Source organism: Paramisgurnus dabryanus, chromosome 16 (genome assembly GCF_030506205.2).
Source record: "Paramisgurnus dabryanus chromosome 16, PD_genome_1.1, whole genome shotgun sequence".
In the NCBI taxonomy this organism is placed as follows: Eukaryota; Metazoa; Chordata; class Actinopteri; order Cypriniformes; family Cobitidae; genus Paramisgurnus; species Paramisgurnus dabryanus.
This window is the reverse complement of record NC_133352.1, coordinates 13,637,313-13,655,107: the sequence shown is the minus strand read 5'-3', so window position 1 is coordinate 13,655,107 and position 17,795 is coordinate 13,637,313. Positions and strand designations below refer to the sequence as shown.

General features: G+C 36.5%; 1 protein-coding gene across 2 annotated transcripts in view; it reads right to left on the bottom strand.

Annotated features, from left to right (window-relative positions):
• The window catches only part of atp10b (ATPase phospholipid transporting 10B), a 50,109-nt gene that overhangs the window by 30,688 nt on the left and 1,626 nt on the right, over positions 1-17,795 (bottom strand). For both annotated transcript variants that reach the window (XM_065266526.2, XM_073812111.1), the window contains exons 2-8: positions 9,183-9,387; positions 6,996-7,081; positions 6,636-6,742; positions 3,680-3,811; positions 3,070-3,197; positions 2,689-2,941; positions 40-254 (exon numbers count right to left, since the gene is read on the bottom strand). In XM_065266526.2, coding sequence (XP_065122598.1) covers positions 40-254; positions 2,689-2,941; positions 3,070-3,197; positions 3,680-3,811; positions 6,636-6,742; positions 6,996-7,081; positions 9,183-9,387 — 1,126 coding nt within the window. The remainder of the gene's footprint in view (positions 1-39; positions 255-2,688; positions 2,942-3,069; positions 3,198-3,679; positions 3,812-6,635; positions 6,743-6,995; positions 7,082-9,182; positions 9,388-17,795) is intronic.

Below are 17,795 nucleotides of genomic sequence, written 5' to 3'. Positions count from 1 at the left end.
AAAACCCTAGACAGTAGCATTTTCTGATGTATATCTCACCAGAGTACTGCTGAAGGCCATGTCACCTTGAGCACCTGCAGCAGCTTTAGATCTGTGGCGATTGGCAGCTGTGATTTGAGTGTTGGTGTAATTTTTGCTGTGTGTGTAGCTGTCTTGTAATTCATCCAGATGGAAGACTGGAGGAAGTTTTGTTTGCTGGTAGATGGTGACCTCCTCCTCTTCATTTGCTCCATTGAGAACTGCCAAGCGCGCAGCTGAGAAATGCAAAAACAAAAGCTTTCTTTGTTATTACCTGCAACATTTTAAAACAAACTTAACAAAACATTTTATTAAATAAAAATGTAAACTTTAAATAAGTAAAGTAAAGTAAATGAAACATTACAACATTTCCACAAAGTACTACAGTAAATACACCAAAAGTTACATTTATTGTTAAATAAATTTTATGTTAATACTATTATTAAATATTATCAAATTAATATAAAACATGCGAGTTTTGTACTTGCTTACCCATGTGGTCATGCTAGACTTTTTGGGTTTGGTTGCCTAGCCATTGCTATACAGTTGACAGTTTTCTAAATGTTTTAAATACATTGCTTTGTAGAACCCACTCACTACATCAATATTCAGTTCCCATGATATTGCTAAGGTCCATTCTTTATTTGCAAATCGGACGTTTTGCTTACTTTGATCATGCGCTTGATAAAAACTGTAGGTTTGATGAGTTTAAGTCATTGCATACCTCTCAACCAACGTTACTATTTAAGGTATCATTCAGGAATGTAGTACAAACAGATTATATTGGTTGATTCATTAAATTGTGTGCAGAAGCGGATATGAATAGAGGCAGAGGTGAACACAGAGACAGAAACAAAAACAGATATGAACACAGAGACAGAAACAAAAACAGATATGAACATAGAGACAAAACACACAGATTAACATAGAGACAGAATCTAAGACAGAAATATACAGAGAGACAGAAACAAAAACAGATATGAAAACAGAAACACACAGATTAACACAGAAATATACACAGAGACAAAAACAGATATGAACACAGAGACAAAACAGTTATGAACACAGAAACACACAGATTAACACAGGAGACAGAATCTTACAAAGAAATATACACAGAGACAGAAACAAAAACAGATATGAACACAGAGACAAAACAGATATGAACACAGAGACAAAACAATTATGAACACAGAAACTCACAGATTAACACAGAGACAGAATCTAACACAGATATAGACGCAGAGACAGAAACAAAAACAGATATAAAAACAGATATAAAAACACATAGACAAAACAGTTATGAACACAGAAACACACAGATTAACACATAGACAGAATCTAACACAGAAATATACACAGAGACAGAAACAAAAACAAATATGAACATAGAGACAAAACAGTAATGAACACAGAAACACAGAGATTAACACAGAGACAGAATCTAACAAAAAAATATACACAGAGACAGAAACAAAAACAGATATGAACACAGAGACAAAACAGATATGAACACAGAGACAAAACAATTATGAACACAGAAACTCACAGATTAACACAGAGACAGAATCTAACACAGATATAGACGCAGAGACAGAAACAAAAACAGATATAAAAACAGATATAAAAACACATAGACAAAACAGTTATGAACACAGAAACACACAGATTAACACATAGACAGAATCTAACACAGAAATATACACAGAGACAGAAACAAAAACAGATATGAACATAGAGACAAAACAGTAATGAACACAGAAACACAGAGATTAACACAGAGACAGAATCTAACAAAGAAATATACACAGAGACAGAAACAAAACAGATTTGAACACAGAGACAAAACAGTTATGAACACAGAAACACACAGATTAACACAGACAGAATCTAACACAGAAATATAAACAGAGACAGAAACAAAACAGATATGAACACAGAGACAAAACAGTTATGAACACAGAAACACACAGATTAACACAAAGACAGAATCTAACACAGGAATATACACAGAGACAGAAACAAAAACAGATATGAACACAAAGACAAAACAGTTATGAACACAGAGACAAAACAATTATGAACACAGAAACTCACAGATTAACACAGAGACAGAATCTAACACAGATATAGACGCAGAGACAGAAACAAACAGAATAACAGAGAAATAAACACAGAGATTAGCAGACAGACAAATACAAAAGACCGAGACCGAGATAACCACACATACAAAAACAGAAATTAACAAAGAAATGCACAAAATAACACACACACACACACACACACACACACACACACACACACACACACACACACACACACACACACACACACACACACACACACACACACACACACACACACACACACACACACACACACACACACACACACACACACACACAAACCACACACACACACACACACACACACACACACAGAGAGAGAGAGAGACAAATCAGATATAAACCCAGAAACACACATAACAAATGATAGAGACAAACAGAGAATAACACAGAGATTAAAATAAAGACAGATGAACAGAAATAAACACAGAGACAAACAGAAAAATTAAGACGGAGATAATCACAGAGACTGAGAAATAAACAGAAACCAAAATGAACACAGAGAGGAACAAAAATAAACACAGAGATGCATCTCCAAACACACCATTCTCAGCATGACAGTATTCAGTCCCCATGATGGTGCAACGCCGAAAAACCATCTTGTTTTCTGTGAGGGTCCCTGTCTTATCTGAAAAGACATATTGGATCTGTCCCAGGTCCTCTGTGATGTTCAGAGAACGACACTGGACAGGGATATCCAGCTCCTCATCATAGAGTTCAACATCCTGAGTGATGAAGAAGATCTGACCAATCTTCACCAGCTCAATTGACACATACAACGATATAGGAATCATGACCTGTAGAAAAGCCCAGTAAGAAAAGCGATAATTAAACGATTGGCACTTTTCCTGTTTAACCATCAAAAACCTACATAATAAAAACGACATAAATACAGTCCAAGCTAAATTCGACAGAGGTGAAGTACCTGTAGTAAGATAATCATAGTGAAGAACATGTAAAATCCTGCCAGTGTTGAAGGAATGTAATTGCCATTACTGTCAGGGACGATATACGGGGGCATGGTGGTAAAAGTTTCCAACCAAATCGAATGACCTGAGAGTCAAAAAGAGAGAGAAAGATGGTCATATTTTATTCTTTCTACAGTCAAAATTTATAAATGACCTCGCTGTCGGCAGTACTGTATTTTAATACAGATATTCCAATAAAGCTTCAATGAACCAGAGAGATAGAAAGACATTAATCATTGCCTTTATAAGAGACTGAGTATGAGTGAGCTATTCTGGGCATCTGTAGTGTGTCCTTCTTTGTCTTATGTCTTACAGAGCAAAAAGGGAACAAGAGAATCGTGTAAGGTCATAACAGCACTTATTCTTTATCTCTGTAGACTGCTCTTACATCTTCCCGTATACTAAAGTAACTCAAGAGTAATGGAAACAGACCGCAGCTTCATTTGTTTTGTGCACGGAGTGAAAGTGTCATTTCGGGGCTTGTACTGTACGTTGATGTACAGTAATATACTTTTTGCTCGGTGTGTAGTGTGTGAATTCACATGGGGGATCTTCCCTTCACTTTACCTAGAGCTGCTATGAGACACATGAAAAATAGAAGAACGACGCAGAAGAAAACATCTGTGTTCATCTTCCTCTCAATCTTGCTGCGTTTGTACCTGGGCCCGCTGTTGTTCAACATGGATTTGGTCTCATGTCCTGCAATAAATAAATTATCGTTTAAAAGCGAGACGATCTGTTAAACAGAAATGACCATTTATAAGCCATGTCATGTTTATAATTTAGCAAAAGAAAAATAGTATTTGAACTTCCTTTGTAACTTGAAGCATATAAATAGATATGCCTCTATTGGAAGCATTTTTTTAAAGGGTAAAGCAGAAAACTGTAATCAGGATTATGAACTCAAACGTGCACTAAATGTGGATGGCAATCACTTGGTTATTTTATTTCACCACATTCCATTACTGAAATGTACCTCAATTCTTATAAAACAGTTAGTTCCAGTCCTTGATTCTGATTGGTCAATAGCTGTGTTTTATTTACAATATATATATATATATATATATATACACACACACACACACACACACACACACACACGCACGCACGCACACACACACACACACACACACACACACACACACACACACACACACACACACACACACACACACGTAAATGTTTCTTAAATACATACAGTGTTGTGAAAAGTGTTGGCCCCTTCCTGATCATGTTTGTCACGTCACACTTTAATGTTTCATATCAGCAAACTAATTTAAATATTTATCAAAGATAAAACAAGTAAACAAAACATTCAGTTTTAAATTAAAAGGTTTTTATTATGAAGGGAAAACAAAATCCAAACACACATGGACCTGTGTAAAAAAGTGTTTAATAACTGGTTGGGTCACCCTTAGCAGCAACAACTGGAATCAAGCGTTTGCGATAAATTGCAATAAGTCTGTTACTGCACTGTGTAGGAATTTTGGTCCATTCATGTTTGCAGAATTGTTGTAATTCAGCCACATTGGAGGGTTTTCGAGCATGAACCGCCTTTTTAAGGTCATGCCACAACATCTTAATAGGACTGAGGTCATGACTTTGACTAGGCCACTTCAAAGTCTCCATTTTGTGTTTCTTCAGCCATTCAGAGGTGGACTTGCTGGTGTGTTTTGGATCATTGTCCTGCTCCCAAGTTCGCTTCAGCTTGAGGTCACAAACAGATGGCTGGACATTGTCCTTCAGGATTTTTGGTAGACAGCAGAATTCATGGTTCAATTTATCACAGTCATGAAGTATTTTAGGGCCTGATGCAGCAAAACAGCCCCAGACCATCAAACTACCACCACCATATTTTACTGTTGGTATGATGTTCTTTTTCTGAAATGCTGTGTTACTTTTACGCCAGATGTTTTTTTCCAAAAAGTTCAACTTCTGTCTCGTCAGTCCACAGAGTGTTTTCCCAAAAGTATTGGGGATCATCGAGGTGTTTTCTGGCAAAACTGAGAAGAGCATTTATGTTCTTTTTGCTCAGAAACGGTTTTCATCTCGAATCTCTGCCATGCAAGACATTTTTGCCCAGTCTCTATTTTATGGTGGTTTCATGAACATTAACCTAACTGAGGCAAGTGAGTCCTGCAGTTTTTTTTGGATGTTGTTTTGGGGTCTTTTGTGACCTCTTGGATGAGCGTCCCTGCACTCTTGGGGTAATTTTGGTCGGCTGGCCACTCCTGGGAAGGTTCAGCACTGTTCTATGTTTTCACATTTGTGGATAATGACTCTTACTGTGGTTCGCTGAATTCCCAAAACTTTAGAAATGGCTTTATAACATTTTTCAGACTGAAAGTTTATAAATACTTCTTTCTCATTTATTCCTGATTTTTTTTGGATCTCAACATAATGATGATGTGTAGTTTCTGATTGGGAACAGGTGTGGCAGTAATTTGGACTGGGCTAGAGAAAATGAACTCAGGTGTGATAAACCAGTTACTGTAAGTTATGTTATAATGGAAAAGATTTTGTTTTCCCTTCATAATAAAATCCTTAAAGGCGCTCTAAGCGAATTCATGCGTTTTAGACCATAAATTTTTTTTTTTACATACAGCAAACATCTCCTCACTATCTGCTTGCTGCCTGTCCACTGATCAAACTGTAAAAAAATGTGATCTCTGTAGACAGCCCAGGCTCTACAAACTTCAATATAAATACAGTGGCCAAACCTGCACCACGAAACAAAACAGTGTTCCAGCCAAAAAAAAGCCAAGAAGGGTTTGGGTGTTGGGTTTGGGTTTGGGCGCGTTCATGAAAGCACGGAAGGGAGGGGGGGAGGAGTTAACTACGCTTAGTTTGTTTGAAAACACATTTCAAAAATCAACACACAGATTCGCTTAGAACGCCTTTAATTAAAAAACTGCATTATTGTGTTTTCTCATGTTATCTTTGATTAATATTTAAATTAGTTTTATGGTCTGAAAAATTTAAGTGTGACAAACATGCAAAAAAAAACAACAACAGGAAGGAACACTTTTTTTACACTACTGTACATGTATATGTGTGTATTTATATATACAAAATAATTACACACAGTGCACACTCATATATTAATGCAAAAAATTACGATTAATCGTTTGATAGTCCTAAATTTAACCTTTGCTGGGTTGTTTTATCCCAAAATGCTGGGATGTTTTTAACCCATTATTAGGTCAATTATGAATATTTTCTGACTTAATTTAACCCAAAGACTGGTTTACCCTTTTTGACCTAATGCTGGGTTGAAAGTATCCAATGCTGGGTAAATATTGGTTAAAATTGATCCAATGCTGAGTTGTTTTAACCCAACTGCTTGGTTATTTTAACCCAGCATTGGGTAATTTTTAACCCAGCATGTGTTCTGTCCAATATTTACACAGCGTTTTTAGGGTGTAGAGTGTATGCTATAGGTAGGTTCAATGTAAGTTACAGTGTAGCCCTAACCCCACGTACCTATCTAAATACACAGTAACATCAGTGTAAATATAAGTACCTGCGTACACCACTATCCCAACAGCACCATCATTATTTCTCACCGTGCACCCACGCAGCAGAACACTATCAATGCCAAATCCTGTTCTCCTCTTATCAGGTCTCTCCCTGTAACATCAAACACAACATCTTTCTCAGTCACTCAGACTAATTACCTCAGCATGTGTCACGTGAGGAACAGTCAGGGATAAGAGCTTTATTATACTTGGGAACATCAGAATTAGCTCTCGACAGTGTGATAGTCTAGTTAATATGGCTGTGACGGGACAAACATTTGTGAAGTGCAGGTAGGTAGGTGGGTTTGTGGATAGATGGATGGATAGATGGATGGACAATTGAGTGCTTGGGATCAAATACTCACAAATAACCTTTGAACAGGTTGAGGTTGTTGTTAGGGTTTTCACACACTACAGTACTGTCAAAGATTAAGGGCTGAAATGGTTCTCCCTGAAACACAGACAGCATAAGAGGGGTTTAAGTTATTTTAGTTTCATGAATATTGAGACCAGAAGAAGCAGAAAAGAAAAACTTTTTTTAATAACAGAAATTATGATAAAAGACGACGAAAGGAATTACAGTATGCACTGTATTAAAATCTAAGTTAACTTTTTATTGAATGGTACATTTATTAAGGCAAAGCTGAGGAAAAGTTTTTATTGCTATTTACAGTTTGTTTTATAAGTGGCATTTGCAAACAAATATAGCATGTGCTCTTTTATTTTTCCTTTTAATTGCTTTTAACCAACTGACCTCAAGATCATTTTCAATAGATGTGAGGACAGGTGCACTGTTCATCGCAACAACTATGACCCTTTTACAACCAAAAGGTATAAAGTGTATTGTATTTAAATTTTGACCAGCACATCTTTTGTCTTATATACCTTGAAATCTAACTGTTTATTCTGTAAAATATTTTGGGTTAAAAGTATATTTCTGCTTTCTTCCTTTAAGGGTGCAGTGTGTAATTAAAAAAAAGATATTTTGACAGAAATGCAAAATAATATACAAAGCTATATTATCAGGGGTGTATAAAGACCTTTCATAATGAACCGTTATGTTTTTTATTACCTTAGAATGAGATCTCAATATAACACCGACTGTGACGTCACAGTCTAGATGTATGCCCCTAACATTAAATTACTATTAAGAACAAAGTTGTTAAAATGCTAAAAACAAAGTTGTGACTGCATTAGCGCTACATGCTAATTAATGCTATATGTTAGCATTTAGGCTAAAGTTCTACTATTGACGTTACATATTTTGCAGGTTTATACTAAAAAAACACACTCAGAAACATCCATTAACAATCTCAAACAATTAGTTGTTCCTCAAAATCTGTATTTTCCTCTGATACAGATTCAAATATATAAGGTCTGTTTACTAATGTGAGCTACTGACATGAGCCTCGGAGCAGAGCAGAGCCAATCAGAGCAAAGCTCAACATTATTCATGACCCTTCCATATAGGGAAAAAATCGACCATTTCATTCAAAGACCAATCCTAGTGTTGTTAGTGGACATGTAAAACATACAATTTTTACGCTTAACTCTTTCCCCGCCATTGACGAGATATCTCGTCAATTAAGAGAAAACGCTTCCCCGCCAATGACGAGATTTTCCGTCTTTCCGCAATACCGCTATTATCAAACCGCAACTTTTTAAACCCGGAAGTTTTGCCCTATGGCAAGCGGCTGCATGTCCGTGTCTGTTTTAAAGATCGCTCTGAATGGGATCTCTATGAAAAGTCCGTCACAAAAATGGAATTATCTCTGCTTTTTGCTCAAAATGTGGTGTTTTTGCAGAAACCTACCCATATTCAAAAGCTGATTACAAAAGAACCACTGAAGGTAGGATGAAAGGTTTTTTTGTTTGAAAGCAGAGGGTCTGTTCTTTCATTTGGTATATTGTATGTTTATATATTTAAAGAAGAAATTTTTCTGGAAGGCATTAAACTTTGGTGAAAATCATGAAAAACGCTGGCGCTGGCTGACAAATTTTTTAAAAAACGCTGGCGGTGAAAGAGTTAATATTACATACCTTCTATGTAAATATTAAAGAACAATTTAACATACTAAATGGATCAAAAAGGTTCATCAAAGTTAAGACAACTTTTAGGAAAGGTTTTGAACCACTTCAAATGTTGACTAGTGTATTTGCAGATAAAAATGTGTAAAAAATATCTTTACTTAATATACTAATGATTTTTGCCTTGATCATTTTAACACATACAATGTATTGTTGGCTATTGCTACAAATATACAGTGCAACTTATGATTGGTTTTGTGGTCCAGAGTCATTGTTATGTAATGCAGTACATTCATACACTTCCAAGTGTGTCTTTTTTGGGGGGCAGCTGCTTTTGACATCAACATTTATGCATCTGAAAGATGCTTTCATTCAAAATGACTTACAGTGCCTTCAAGTTATACAGTAGTTTTTGCGTTCCCAGAAGGTTATGGCAGCAGCATACAGTACTTAACTTAACCACGGGAAAATGTACACTTCAGGTATTTTATTGTGACATAAGCACATAAAGACAGTATCCTCACCAGAGTAGAAAAGCCCGGCACCACCCTCCTCTGTTTAAGGTTGGTCTCTCCATCCAGATTGGCTGTTTCCATGTGGCACACTCCATTAGGGTCAGATGTGTGCAGGAGGAGGATGTCAGCTGGGATGATCTCATTAGAGAGCACTCTCACAAAATCTCCCACCCGAACATCCTTCCATCTCCTCTCCACAAAGCACATCTGCTTCCTGAGAGAAGGTGAGAATTAATGCCTCATACAGCCCTCATCTGATCCGTCTATCTAGTACACTACACAAAAATGCACAGGCGCACTTGAACACAGTTGATGTGTAAAGGAATACAGACAGCGTGTGTATGAGAAACGAATGATTAAGTAGTACGATGAAAAGAAATCGAGGACATATATTGAGTGTCTAATGTGTATTTGTCGTGTTGTATGAGTTAATCTAACAACTTTTAGAAAATCTGCATCTTCAGGGTTTGCTTAATGTCAAATGTTAACAAAGGCCGTACAGGAAGAAAGTTTGCGTGTCAGGTATGCTGCTCTACACGCATGACTGGACCAGGTGGCTTTTTACTGACATTCTTAAAAATGTCATAACCACACCTAACACATAAAGCTTGACGTATGACAACAAAGTAAACATAAATACTGGGTGGAACTCTTAAAACAGCTGTTAGATAATTTAAGTTACATAAACGCATTTTGATGACTTAAGCATTATGAACTTGTAAGAGAATCTCACAAAACGTGTTTGAGTCATACAGTATTTCACCACAAAAACAAAAGAAGTCAAAAATCGTACATTGTGTTATAAAAAGGAAGCCAATGATTAAAGTCAATGAAGATTATTTTGCATTATTATCTGGTTTATGCGAATGCTTGATTCTGATTGGCCAGTAATGACATTTGCAGGTTTGTTATTCCAAGATAACACCTGCTCAAAACTAACTCACAGTAACCCAGTTGCTGCAAATCATATTGACTGATAAAATTAAATATTACACAAAAATAAATATAAATATGACTTTATTTTTACAAATAATTAACCAAATAGTGTATTTGTGACAATTGAACAATTTGACAATTTGTGAATTGAATTTGTGTCTTATCTTAAAACATTAAAATAAAAAAAATTCCTTGCGTCTGCATTCATTAAAAAAGAGCTAATGATTGTGTCCTGATCACACTGTCGGGGCTTTATTTTTGCGATAACAACCAGCTGCCTATACATTATCCCTGACTTGTTAAATTTTGTTTAATGATAATTTAGCGCACATACCCAATCCCCCTGCCAAATTCTCATTACCATTATCCTGACGTTTCATTTTTGAGATGCAATTTCCATTATTCTCATGTCATTTGATGCTCATTAAACAGCAATCTAAAAACTGCAATGCAATGACTTTTATTCATTAAATAATTATTTTACATTAAATAAAACTTAATTAAAGGCAATACTCTAGATATTACTGTGATATATAAATCATTTTCTATGTAAATTTGATCGTTCACATTAGCATGAAAATTGTCACATTGCCAAAAAAAGTTTTTTTTTTACTTTCCTGCTAAATTTGAGTTATATTATTAATAAATTATTGCCATAACTGTCTGTAAAAACCCAGCTAAAGTCATTTTTTTGTAATTTGCTGTCTTCTACAAAAAAAATCACCCTACATAATGTAAAGATCGTTCTGTGAAAATATAAACCTTAATATCTTTAATATTGACTGAGTAAGATGATTTCATGTCACATTTTGAGAATTCTGGGGTCACAATGTAATCCCATTAATCAGTTTCCTATAAAGACTCTTCTTTTTAGTACTCAATCCAACAATAATTTCCAAGATACCACCAACTACCATTTTCTTCCAAGTTTGAATGGCTTTTTGTATTGAAATGGCTGACAAAGGAGAATTAGTTTCCCGTCATCACACAAGAATAATGTAATTTTCTGCCAAGCAAGCATTTCTGTGAATGAAGTGTCTGATGTCTGTTTGAGATAGTGGTGTGAGATAAACCTCGCAAGCTGCGCTCCTCCAAAAGGACTCGACTATTTGCAGTCTGTGATTAGCAAGACGTCTATTTCTGGCGTTTATCTGTCAGTCAAAATGTGTGAGTGTGAAAAAATGATGATGTGAGAGACAAGCACCTGCTATTGAATTCTCTATCTCTGAACGAGAGCCGTCTCTTCACACACAGAATTCGAATGCACGCTGAATTGAATTCATTCTGTGATGTCAACACAGTCTCTTTAAAGTGAAAGACAGCAGGGCCTGATGTATTTGTTTGCATAAAATATAAACATGCACAGCAGGCAATGTCTCAATATATAAAAACCAATGATAATCATTGGTCCTGATCTTTGAGATGAAGTGTCATCACACCCTATATCATAGAAAGCAGTTTTGTTTATCCTGGAAAGCAATAAGAGATAGTGACTTTTAATTTAATCTCTTTTTTCACATTTCTACTACTGATACAAAGATTACTGATGAACAGATTTGGTCTCACGTGTGTCTGGGACAGAGAATGAAAAAACATTTTTACCTTGTCTTTGTTGAATAATGGTAGTCTACCCGCATTCACAAACATACAAAAAATGCTAGACATTTAGAAATGTCAGCCAGAAAACGACCCAATCTGAAAAACTGATGCTTATGACATCACAGGCATCTCACTGCTCCTCCACTTTAAAATAATTGGCTACATTTTTAGAGTGGCAGCAAAGTCAGCCAATCAGTAATGAGATTGCAAGTTAAGCCAATAGGGGGAGCCAAAATGGTGCAAAACCACTTGTTTAAAATCCCCCACCCTAATAGAGCTATCTGAGAGAGGTTTTTAGGAAGCTTCTAAGGCATTACAGACCCAAACAAAAACATTTTTGTCTACATGTCACATCACAGAACAAGGATAAATACCCCGTTCAATCATTCTATGTCACCTTTAAAGCGATTGTTCAGGGAATAATGAAAACTACCCCATGATTTTCTCACCTTCCAGCCATATGAGATACATATCTTTCAGATGAACACAATGTGTGTAATTTTGAAAATAACCCATCAGTTCTTTGAATTATTTGAAAAACCTTACCACCTTGGGTGTGAATTATTTTCAAATAATTCAACGGCCCGTCGTCAATTATTCCTTACATAACACCCATGCTGGGTTTTTTTTCCACGCAAAATGCTGGGTTGTTTTTAATCCAGCATTGGGTCAAAAAGGGATGAACCCAACACGCTGGGGTGTAATTTAACCTTTGTTGGGATGTTAAAAATAAAATAAACATTTTCTGGGTTAATTTAACCCAACGGCTGGCTTTGTCCCTTTTTGACCCAACACTGGTTTGAAAATAACCCAGCATTTTTTAAGAGTATGTGCCCTTATAAGACATTTTAATATAAAATGATAATTTGAGTTTGACAAAAAAATTTAATGAATAAGTGATGGCATGAGTGTCATAAATGTCCCTAGTGTGATGTCCAAGGCTGTTACTATAAAAAAAAAATGCCAAAGAAGTTGTACTTAAAGGCTTTCGTGAGAATTTCTTAGTGTCTTTTATGTTTTAATGCACTAACACAGCTGCATTCCTCTTATCTAAGTGAGAGGATAAAACAAAATTCCTCCCATTTCAGATGCCAGACGTTAGAGAAACAGTTGAATGACACTGTATACTGTACGGTAGATTATGTCACGTTTGCTCTGGTGTGTGAAAGATTCTTGTACTGTGCTGAAGTTGAACAATTTGTGCAAGGTCAATGTGACTCAAGAGCGGAAGTGAGATGTTAGCTATAGTGTGCGTCCCACTTACATGTTTGTGATTCTAATGCATGCCACATCAGCAATATTGTCATAATGTGGACAAGGTTCAGACTATTCTCTGGCCTCTGACAGGGGCTCGCCACTGATCGATACCCTTACCATCCCTTCCCAAACCAGTCGATGATCAGAACGGAGATGACCTTGTGGGATGCCTATACGGATGATCACCCACTTTATCTGTTTGGGCATTGTTTGTGACAGTTGTACTTCCTAATGAAAATTTAAAGGCAGCATCTTCCATCACAAGGATAAGGATCTATAAATAACTATTCACTGCACACCAAATCTTTCTGGATCCCTCCTCCACACCAACTGCCCCATCCCTCTTCATACATATGTCTCCTTTATTACAGATGGCGAGCCAAACCATTCTACCTTATTTGTAGGATCTTCTTATCAATGATGCTTGCTAAGGTAGGTATTGCTATAAGCACTACTTATACTGTATTTAGGATTTAGATTTTAGTAAACCCTACACTCATGGATAAAACTGTTTTGCTGAATTCGTCCTGTGCCATTCATGCATGAAGAAGAATAAGACTTTGAATCATGTGATTTGTTAGAAATTCACATACTGTACACACTGTAAAAACGATTACTTTTTAAGTTGAATTAACTCAAAATTTAAGGCAAACAGTTAACTTACTTTTTTAAGTTGAACCAACGTTTTTACAGTGCAGTATATACCCCCAGTTGTATCTTAGGATCAGAATATGATAGAAACTTTAGGAATTGGTTCCAGTAAGCAACTACTTAAAGTAGCAACACTTCAGAATATTCTAACCAACCAGAAAGTAGTGAGGTAAAAAGCACTCGGAATACCTTAGATCAGTGGTTCCCAAACTTTTTCAGCGTGCGGCCCCCCTTGTGTACGGTGCATTTCTTCGTGGCCCCCCAAAGAAAATTTATGACAAAAAATCTGTTCTAAAAATCAACATTTTAATAAAAAAACATTAAATTATACAAAAAAGTAGTGCTTTTGGTTAGTAGCCTTATTTTTTACACAAAAAAGACATATTTTTACATATTTACACAGAATTCATGATAAATTTATGTATTTCATAAAATGTCATAAAACTGGGGCCCCCCTGGCACCATCTCCCAGTTTGAAAACCACTGCCTTAGCCAACACATAAATTCCTTTCACACAGCACATTGATCCCATAAAATTGCCAGAGTTCTTCTGTGCAAATCACCTAAAATTGATAGCAGAATCGATCCTGGAATGGGCACCTAGTAACATTGCCGGGATCAGTCGTTGTGTAATGCAGATCAACACTCGCAAGAAAAAAATGCATGCAAACCCATCGACTTCTATAGTAGGGAAAAGTCAATTGGGTGTCAACTGTGTGGTTTCCATAATTTATCAAAATATCTTATTTTGTATTTAACAGAATAAAAAGCTAATATAGATTTAAAACAATTTTAATTAAACAAAGAGTAATTTTTTTATTTTGTTACTTTAAGATGCTGCAGAAAATATGTCACCAAGTGATCAATGGCAGTTGTTCTCAAACATTTCAATATTTTCAATATTTTTCCTCTTTTAAACTTGACTCTTCTGTAGAAACATTGTGTACTATGATAATACGCAGTGCCTAAAAAAATAGTCCCCTGCTATTAAAAGTTACCAAGGGGGCTATTTTCAGGCGCTGCTTAATATCATTGCGCCTCCTGCAGCCATGCTACGGCAGCAAAGTCCTCGATTATTAGGCCAGAAGGAGAGTATAGTTCCTAGCCATATCGGTCTAGAGAATCGCAACTTTTAATTTTCAGTCGGTCTTCGGATGAGACGTTAAACCGAGGTCCTGACTCTCTGTGGTCATTAAAAATCCCAGGATGTCCTTCGAAAAAGTGTAGGGGTGTGCCCCGGCATCCTGGCCAAACTTGCCCATTGGCCCTACTAATCATCCCTCATACTAATTGGCTATATCACTCTGTCTCCTCTCCACTAATAAGCTGGTGTGTGGTGAGCGTTCTGGCGCAATATGGCTGCCGTCGCATCATCCAGGTGGATGCCGCACATTGGTGGTGGTTGAGGAGATTCCCCCGTTCATATGTAAAGTGCTTTGAGTACTGAGAAAAGCGCTATATAAATGTAAGAAATTATTATTAGTAGTACACAATGTAACTAAAGAAGAGTCAAGTTATGCAAGTATGTGTTTAGAACCCACTTAATAGTCTAGACCAATACGACATTGGTAATTGAATGAATGAGTTCAATATAAACATGAGTAAATAGAATGATCAAATATTTATCCAAATTCTACAATTATATCTATTTGATTCATAATTACAAACAATGAGATATATCTTTTTGAGTCAGATAAAACAACCTAAATTTCATAATGGTAAAACGTCATCAGTGAGTGCCGAATAAAACAGAACGCAATGACCCTTCTGCCATATCGACTGGTTTCGGCATTGGGCCAACAGATGTATATATATATATATTTTCCCTTACAAAGTAATCAGTATATTTTCAGTATATTTTCTGAGGTTGTGTGTGTGTGAAGGGCTATAATTTAGCAATGGCCTGGCAAACACCCCCAACACCAGGGTTCCCAGGTTTGTGTAACTACTCTTTTGCGTAACACCCCTAGCAAAAACACCAAAACATGATTAAAATATGCCACTCCCACACCTAGAAGAGACATTTTACAGTCACTGCATTATGCAACATTTCTTTTTGAAAAATCACTGCATAGTAGTTACCTTTATAAAAAACCTTTTTTCTTTATTCTTCCACCTTCAACCCGCAGATAAAACAACCCGTGGGAATGGTTTAAAAGTAGCCTGTGGGAAAACCGCAGACTTGGCAATGAACCTTGTGTGAATTTGAAAACTAGCTACTTGTTTTCTCAAATATTCAACAACGGAGGAAAATCTCAGCAGGAGTGAATTAAACAGCCAATGTGAAATAAGCAACATTTCTTCTGCCCCGAGCTTTTTTAATGAAAGGTGCTTTGACAATGTCTGTGAACAATATTATGAAAGTGTCTACCTCTGGGGTAGAATAGGAACTAATCGATCATAACCGCTGGAGTAAAGCACCACGCTTCATGCAATTCAAATATGGGAGGCAAACGTGTGTACATTAAAAGCATCAGCAAGAGTAAAACTTTAAAGTATTACATATGTGTAATGATTTTTTGCTTTTAGACAGAAGACCCCCTTGTTTTGCAAGACTGCTGGGAACAATTTAAAATTCAATAGCTTATTCATGGACATAAGAATAAACCATAATGAAACTGACTTATAAAGGGACAACTGCCCTTGTAAAGGATGAAAATAAAACAAAATGGTTGTATATCTCAGCTCACAACTACTATGACTCTCCCGAAATGCAATATGCAACAAGTAAACATTAAAGGGGCCATGGCATGAAAATCTGACTTTTTCCATCTTTAAGTGCTATAATTTCGTCCCCAGTGCTTCTATCAACCTCTCTACAAGCACATGAAAAGATAGGTCATTGAAATTTGGCTCTCCTTATGATGTCATAAGGAGCTCTTATTATAATAATACCACCCCTTAATATGCACTATCCAATCACAGCACTGCCATTTAGTTCAGAGAAAAAAGAGAGAGAAAGAAAATAATTCACAGCACAATTGAGTTTCAATTGCAACAAACCACCATCACTTTGATCAGTGTTTGCACTTCATCCGCTCATTTGCATTTTAAAGGACACACCCAAAACGTCACATTTTTGCACACACCTACAAAAGTGGCAATTTTAACATGTTATAATAATATATGGTATTTTGAGCTAAAACTTCATATATGTACTCTGGGGACACCAAAGATTTATTTGACATCTTAAAAAAGTATTGTGCCATGGCCCCTTTAAGTGAAGCTGGTTGGCTTCTTTTTGAAACTCAGCATTATGTATTATACACAAGAGCTGTCCAAAAGACACAAATCATATTAAAACCACTTATTTTCTGAATAATAAAAGAGAGAAGTGCATGTAACGTCCCCTGAGGGCATGAAAGACACGTCAGAACGGTAGTCCAGCACTGAATCTGTTTCAGAAGCGACCCGAACAGATCGCTCCTGTGCTGCCGGCCCACCTGGGCTCCCCTGTTTGGAAACACACCAGGAATCACAAAATGGAGCAGCAGCTTAGCCCAAAAAAAAATGAAAGAGAGCAAGTAACCATGGCAATAAGTGATGGATTTGGATTCTCTTTTGGAAATAAAAATATATCTCACAGTGTACCTGTGACTGCTGAGAATCTCTAACCCTTCTCAAGTGTGGTGAATTACTCATTTCTTCCCACAAGCTATTCTGTCTATTCTAGAATAGATCTAAATGACGTCTGTCTGTCTTTCTGTCTGCCTTACTGTCTTCTGATGCTATGCAATGATGAGGATCTTGTCAAAATGCACACGATGCGTCGGATGCAAGACATTGTGCAGCTCTTCAAAAAGAAAAGAAAAAATCTCCCACACGATTTTTTTTCTAGGTCAAAAATTCCCATGGGGTTTCGAAACGCAGATGAAGTAAAACGCAAATTCAAGTGAGCCTGCACCACGACAGAGAGATGAGGAGAGGGAGCGTGCGTGCGTGCAAGCGAGTGAAGAAGGTAGAGAAGTATAAAAGAGTGCAGGAGAAAAAAGAGATATAACTTAGTCAATGTGTAGTCATCTGTAATTCCAGGTTATTTAACCCATTTCACATTGTTAGTAATTTTTTGGTGTGTCAGTTAAAAATCAATGGCTGTTGCAGCACGTTACACTGTTTTCCAACACCTCGTGTCTTGAACTACTATTTTGTCAAGTATTAAACAGTTTCACTTTTAAAACA